This window comes from Aquila chrysaetos, chromosome 1 (assembly GCF_900496995.4).
Source record: "Aquila chrysaetos chrysaetos chromosome 1, bAquChr1.4, whole genome shotgun sequence".
Lineage (NCBI taxonomy): Eukaryota > Metazoa > Chordata > Aves > Accipitriformes > Accipitridae > Aquila > Aquila chrysaetos.
This window is the reverse complement of record NC_044004.1, coordinates 1,816,176-1,823,506: the sequence shown is the minus strand read 5'-3', so window position 1 is coordinate 1,823,506 and position 7,331 is coordinate 1,816,176. Positions and strand designations below refer to the sequence as shown.

At 52.4% G+C, this 7,331-nt stretch overlaps 1 protein-coding gene across 1 annotated transcript in view; it reads right to left on the bottom strand.

Annotated features, from left to right (window-relative positions):
• Positions 1-211: 211 nt before the first annotated feature.
• ADAM33 (ADAM metallopeptidase domain 33) overlaps positions 212-7,331 on the bottom strand; it is a 30,495-nt gene continuing 23,375 nt past the window's right edge. Inside the window, exons 17-24 of the mRNA XM_030025347.1 lie at positions 7,076-7,153; positions 6,165-6,273; positions 5,663-5,813; positions 4,939-5,029; positions 3,952-4,197; positions 3,490-3,653; positions 2,700-2,717; positions 212-1,401 (exon numbers count right to left, since the gene is read on the bottom strand). Coding sequence (XP_029881207.1) covers positions 1,350-1,401; positions 2,700-2,717; positions 3,490-3,653; positions 3,952-4,197; positions 4,939-5,029; positions 5,663-5,813; positions 6,165-6,273; positions 7,076-7,153 — 909 coding nt within the window. The 3' untranslated portion in view covers positions 212-1,349. The remainder of the gene's footprint in view (positions 1,402-2,699; positions 2,718-3,489; positions 3,654-3,951; positions 4,198-4,938; positions 5,030-5,662; positions 5,814-6,164; positions 6,274-7,075; positions 7,154-7,331) is intronic.

Here is a 7,331-nt window from a genome sequence, read left to right as displayed (position 1 = left end):
GGTTGGACACAGCTCAAAAAGATTTGTCCTAGGTCAGGTGGGATCTACCCCAGGGTAGTTGACATGTCACACACAGTTGGACTGAATGATCCCAGGTTTAAGGGCTAACAGAAGGGGCTCCAGGGATCTGTTTGCACCACTGTGGTAGGAGACCTTGGTGTCTAAAGGGTCAGGGAACTGCTGCGCAAGAAAAGAGCCGAAGGAGCCAGGGGACTGTACAAAGCCTTTGTTCTCATTTCAGACCCTGACAGAGCCGCATGTCAAGTCATAGGAAAGTGGCACGGTATAATACTGTGCAGGTCAACAGCACCTTTCATCTGAGGATTGTAAAGCCCTTTCAAGACATCAGTTTGTTAAACCTCACAACACCCCTGTGAGGTAGGTATTACCCCCCCCCCCCCATTTTACAGGTGGGGGGAACTGAGGCACAGAGAAATGCAATGGCTTGGCCAAGGCCTTTGGGCAAGCCAATGACACAGGCAGGAGGTCTTCCTGCTCTTGTTCCTGGCTTGTGGCTCCTTCCCCCTTTGGACAGCAGAGTGTTAGCAGCTCACAGAGCCACTGCTGGGCTTGCCCCATGAGCAAGGAACATGTAACGTCTATGGAGGGCTCCTAAGCCCCTTGAAAGCACCCTGGTAACCAGCTGCCACCAGCACTTCAGACATTAAACCGTTTCCCAGACAGCTTCTCCTTCCAGGTACGACCCCAGAATTGTCACTGTTTTTTCTTGTGCAATCAGGCAGGAGGCCAGGAGGAGCCTGAGAACTTGGATCCTTCATGGAAATGTCCCAGCACCGTATGGCACAGTCCAAACTGGAAACCACTTTTCTCTCGTGGCAAATGTCTCCCCGGAGACAATGCCCAGCATTGAACTCTGGTGGCAATGGGTGGTGGGGGGCTCTCACCAGGCCTGGAGGAGAAGGAGGAGGTAGCTAGAAGGATATTACACGGCTTTCGCTGCCACTGTCGTCAGCATCTTAAGTCAGTGTTGGATGTTCTCTTGACCCCAAGTCACCCCAGCCCAGCCCATGTGCAATGTCAAGAAGAAACTAAAGCTGGGGGGATAAATTGGCAAGGAGGCAATGCCAGGAGCTGCGGTGGAGTCTCCATCGTGGTAACCCCACCGCCAGCCCACCCCAACCCTTAGTTATGTCACGGTACCAATTTCCCCTCTCCTCCCCCCACCGCTACAGTTTTTGTGCTGAATACATATTCTGTCTTATAAAAATAGTCCTCTGGTATCAAAAGACAAATAAAACAAGAGAGGAATAAAAGACCCCTGTCGCCAGCAGCAGTGCAAATCAGGAGAGCCAGCTCAGGAAGGATGGACTTCAGGTGTCCTTGGTTTGTCACTTCTTCAAGGGAAAGGAGGTTGATTGGAATTTGATGGCTGGGACCGGCCTAAAGGGAGGAGAAAGAGAAAGGAGATAACTCATGCAAGTGCAGAGACCAAGCATCCACCACCTCCACCACAACCATCCTTCCACAGCTCAGACCAGCTGCTGCCCCTGAGACCAGAGGGGACCTGGGACTGTCATGGTCACCCATGTCCTCTCTCAAAAATACAACCCCAAATTGTATCACTTTGAGGTGTTTTCCTTTGGCATACCCTCAAAACCCTGACAGGACGCAAAGTCCACCAAAGCATGTGGTGACACCGGGCAGCAACCAGCAGTGAGAACTGTGAGCCCACCAACTGTGGGAACCATGTCCCTGAAGGGTTACTGCTCTCAGCTTCCCGAAAACAGTCAAGGTAGATCGTGCAGTATCAAGAGACGTCACCAAAACAACCAATCCGGTATGGATCCTATAGTCCTTCCTGGGAATTATGAAATTTCTTACCTCATCCATCTAGGAAAGAAAACAGTTCCCCGGCCCGCTCTTACCATGTTGGTTATGTCAAGTAATGAATCCAGACTAGGACGTGGGCACGTCCTGCTCCCTGGCACAAGTCTGGCCCTGCCAGTCAACATTTTTTTACAGGGGCACCATTTCAAGAGAGGATGGCCAGGGACTGTTCCCGGTGGGGAGCAAGGACAAAACTACACCATCTGGGGAGGGACCTGAGTTTGGCTGCCAGGATGTGCCAAATCTTTCTCTTTCGGGACCACAGAACAGGTCTGTTTTATCTACTAGAAGAGATGACCCATAGGGATTGAGTTACACTGAGAAATTTTGGGGCATATTCAGCCTCCTTGTGGTGGCAGCTACAAAGACATAGGAACCTAAAATGGTCCAAGAGCGTCAAAGCAGTAATCATCAAAGCAGACTGTCTGGGGATGAGGGACAACTTCAGTCCAGCATGGTGCCTACTCTCCGTGGCTGGATACAGCCCACAAGCCTGGCTAGCAGGACCGGATGGAAGAGCAATCCCCTGAGGCTCCACTGACCTATTTCCAGAGGATTTAGCAACATAGCAAGAGCTGAAAGTCATAGTGATGTCGTAAAGGACTTGGACTGAATCTCCCAGCTCCAAACTGGAAAGCCCCTGTCCTCCATTCCCTTAGACACAGGTGCCCAAGCCCTACTATTATTTGGGTACCCAGAGGGGCTACGTCCTGCTCACTCAAGAGCCTCTGGGAAGGGGGACATTTAATCCCCAGTCTCCTGAGTGCCAGCCCAGTGCTTAACCAAAGGCCATCCCCCCCCAAGTAGCAAAGACCATCCCCCCGTGGTCCTGCACAGTGTCTGTGACTCACCTTTGAGGTGGCATCGGTCTGTAGGGAGGAAAGACGGAAGAGACCATCAGTGTCCATCCCTTCGCTCCACTGTCCCCCAGCAGCTCACCAACAGCCCCCTCCATGCTCTGGGACAAGGGGCCATATGCACCCACCAAAGGATGGCATCTCCCTTAACCCATCAGGACCCTGTAAGACCCAAAGTCCCAGCCTTGGTCACCACTGGCCAACTTTGGCCAAACTCTCTGGGCTCCTGACAGGTCAAGGCATGGCTGCAGACCCCAGACACCCACAGGTACCTTGCTCGGGTGGGCAGGCTCCTGCACCATGCAAGAGGGAGCATGGGCACACCAGGTTTTATGTACGTAGGGTCCCCACATGGACAAATGTTTCGGTTGTGGTTGCTCCCCAGGTAGCAGGATTTGGGACATCTTCTGATTTCCTTTCTGCCTGTTGCTGCTGCCCCCAGATGCCCCATACCAAAGATCCCCAATGCCCTACAGGCCAGTTACTTCAAAGCTGGCGGGCTTCAAACTCCTCTGTAGCTACAGCAGCGGGTACGGACCCGCACAGCCCACAGCACAGAGCATTTCTCCTGCTCCTCACCAGCCTGACCTGTACATGCCAGCCATATCAGGGAGGAGCAGGAGAAACCCAGGTCACGGTGAAGACACCACGAGGGGCAGACCAGAGCACACCACAGTGACATTTGGAACGTCCCACCCAAATGTGACCCACAAGACCCCCCACTGTGTCCACCTGCAGGACCCCAGCAGTGGTGGGAGATAGCTCAACTCGTCTCTCAACTTACTTTAATGGCCTCGTGGGGTGGCTCATGGCACTTGTACCCGACACCTTGAAGTTGGTAGGAGGGACCATGACCAGCAGGGTCTGTCCATGTGCAGGAGGCAACTGTTTGGCCAGAAGAGGACTTCCAGGCAGCGGCCGACGAGGGGGCTGGTGCTTTGGGACGACCTGGGATCACAAAGTGTATGGGGAGAGACAACATCCTCAGAGGAGCATCCAACGACCTCCTACAAGACTCTCTCCCCTGCTGCAGAGCTGAGATGCTTCAAAGCATGTAACAACACCCAAACTACCTTAAAATATTCTCATTATCTAATGAGCTTTCTTCACCATTGCAACAGATTTGTCTCTTAGGGTGGTGTGACAGCTCCTTAATAGACCCCAACCCAAAAGAGCCACAGGCAGCCAAAAACCAGGGAATTTCTATGAGTCTGGAAGAAAAGCACAGCCAACCAGCAAAGCTCACCAGTGGGGTCCTCACGGGGCTGCAGGGAAGAGGTTTCTTCGGAGGCGGCAGCTTTGCTTGGGAGACAACCGTCTTGGTGGGGACCATGGGGGATTTGCTGACTGGTGGAGGTGGCCTGGCAGGCTTGGGGTCTCTCGGACGCGAAGGGATGGAGTGGGGAGCCGGGCGAAGAGGGTGGACAACGTTGACAGGCTGGGAGCCGGGCTGGTGGGCGTTGGGTTTAGGGGGGAATGCAGCTCGCGTTGCCTGCAGGGATGAGAAAAGCAGAAGTACGGAGGAAAATCTTAGGTTTTCCTGGGTCCTGAAAAGCAGATGTCCCCTCAAGGTCTGGGTGCTAGAGAGTTGCAGGAGGAGCACTGGGTATTTATACCGCTTTCTGGGACTGCCACTTTTACCATCCCGCCCAAAAGCTGAACACGTTTGCTCCTCATTAACCATATGAGAGCACACAGGGATGAGAAAGGTGTTGGGGTGAGGAGATCTGGACCAGGGTCAGCTCTGGTGAATCCATAGCAGATTTCCACCAGACTGAATTACAGAGATGGGAGATGTCATCCATTCTGCCCTGCTCTCAGCCACTGTGGCTGTGCTCAAAAAACCTAAATTCTTCCTAAATTCAGTCCCGCGCTTACCCATCCCAAGGTCACCAGAGCTGACACAACCAGCAGCAGAAGCATCTGCCTCCTCAGAGACCCAGCACAAAGTCATCAGCAGGATTGCAGAGCCCCTGTAAAGCTTTGCCACGGTGATGGGCAATTTCCCAGCGGAGGCTCCTGGCAATCACCGGGGTCTTTTTGAGCAGGCAGAGCTCAACAGGCTCACTTTTAGGAGGCACGTGTACCACTGACCAAGGGCTCACAGCGTAGACACAATGCAAAACCAGCACAGTACCAGTTGCTTGCCCAGTTGCTAGAGGTAGATGCGATCACCCACAAGTATCAAGTCCCAGGGAGGGAGAGCAAACCTGGAAGGCGAGTTATTACTTACTTTATTAGTGTGGCTGGAGGTGGAAATGTTCCGCAAGGTGAAAGCAGCTTTAGGATGGCCACCGTTTGACTTTCGACTGATGGTTTTGTTCCTGCCCAGGATCACAAACAAATCACAGATGGCAAAATAAAGCAACCATTTTTGCAACAGCTGCCTCCCAAAATGCTGCACGTCAGCGAGATCCTGTCTCCGTTAACAGATTGTTAACAGACAGTCTTGCAGTGCTGGGTGAGCAGGGATGACAAGTCTGTCTTGAGATAATGAGGGTAATGAAGGAGGTTGTTTGGTTCTGGGCTTTTTTCTCAAATTATTGCAGCGGCTCTGAGGTATGTGTGTGTCTGTACCTGTACTGGGAGGGGAAATAATGAGAATATCTAAATTCAGCACCTCTTTAGACCCCCTCCAGCTCTTGCAGCCTGCTAGGAGCAGATGGCAAGAAAGATCCTCAGTACCAGGCCACCTTTGTCATCATGCTCTGGGGTTGTCCTGTCCAACTGATCATCCCTGTCCTCTGCTCAGGGGAGAGCTGAGAGCCTCAAATTGTCCCAGGGGAGAGCTCTTCATATCTCAGCCAGGTCTCATAGCACTTTGAAACAGGCCCTGGGCACCACCAGCTCCCCAACAACTGTTCCTACCAGGCTGGACGCTGCCAGTAGCAAGAAAACAAGGTTTTGGGGTCTCACTGGGTCCTCAAGAGAGAAGGGATTTAGGACGCATCACCCACCTATATGTCTCCTGGGTCCTCCTCCTCATCTCCTTTATCCATTTATTCAGGAGCGAGTTCTCCCGTCGGTACCAAAAGTAGATGCTCATCATCAGGGCCGGGAGGAAGAGCAGGAAGATGAGCAGAAGGGTTATTAAGATGGCTTCATGATCTGGCAGGGAAAGCACAAAGATGAGTGGGGGGCTGGGAAAGCCAGCAGCCTCTTGCTCCACTCAATGCAAATGTTGGTCCCGTCTGCCCATTGCCAGCCACCCAAGCTAGAGACATCGCTGCTGATCACACCCCCAAAAATGGAGCAGTACCATCCTGTGGCCTCTGATAAAAACGGGTGGCCACCGAGCAACCAGAGCTGGGCACAGGCTGTGAATCTGCCTGAACAGACCCAACCCAGCACATTTGGGAGCAGAGCTGTCAGCAGCTTTATCGCCCCATTTCCCCCTCTCGTGGCATCACGACATCGCCACCAGCGTCACGAGACACCGGACAAGAAGTCGGGACTCACTGTCGCGCTGGACAGGGCCACTGTCCACGCTGCCGCCCAAGCCCGGCTTCTCACAGTAGGGGGGAGCCCAGCCAGCATCGCAGTGGCAGTTCTTGTTGCTGTTGCAGACCTGCAGAGAGTGAAGGAGGGTTGGAGACCACAAGGGATGTATGGAAATGATGGTCTGTATGGTGGAGATGACAGCAGACGGCCAATGGCAGGAGTCTGGGCTGAAGGAGCTTAACCCCTGCCAATATTCACCCCTTGAACATCACTTGGATCATGTCGGTGTTGCCCTCAAATCTGTGATTGCAATGTAGAGAGATACTTTTATTTCCCTGCTCTTTGCAGAAACCTTGAAGACAGGTATCTTACACCCTCAGTTTTCACACCAGTTAGTCAACACAAGCCTGACGCCCTTAATACATTGCATTAGGCTAGAAGTTTGTTAAACATCTTCCCCTTTGGATCTTCCCATTAAACCACAGCATTGTTGTTGCCTTATCTGACAAAGCCCTGCGTTCTGCAGAGGTCAAATCTTTGTAGCCTTTAAGCTTTGGACAAAGATGGCTCTTTCTATTCGCTGAACCACTGCCCTGCCTTTTTGCAGTCCCAGTTGTGTTTCTAACTCTTGCTTTGCTCTCAGAGGGAACAGGCACCTGCTCTGAGCTCTAAACACTCTCCAGTTCAAACTGGACCCTCATCCAAATTTTGCAGATGGTCCTTACATCACGAATGATCTTCTTCCTCTAACTTGGACACGGGTAAGCAAAGATCTCAGCTCAGTTGCACCCATAGCTGATGCATGAGAGAGTTATGAGAAGCAGATGCCCACTGCGTTGCAAGGCTCATCCCCAGGGGAGACACTTGGTTTTGCTTAAGAATCTGTGCTTATCTCAGGAGCCTGCTGTAGGTCTCAGGCAATAACTCACCCCATGGCCGTTGCACCGGGAAACGCACTTTTCCAGCTCAAAAAGGGAGGCATTCTGGCACCGGCGATCTTTGCAAACCTGAGAGAGAGCCAAGAAGCTGAGCTTAGAGAAAGACCTGAGAGAGGGGGGACGGTGATATTCTGGCTTCGCAGATGGGAGTCCTCTGGAAGGATGTTGTCTGTTGGAAGATGCAGGTTCGTTAAATCGTCTTGTTCCAGATCAACGCATTTCACTCCAATTTTCAGCACAACCCAGG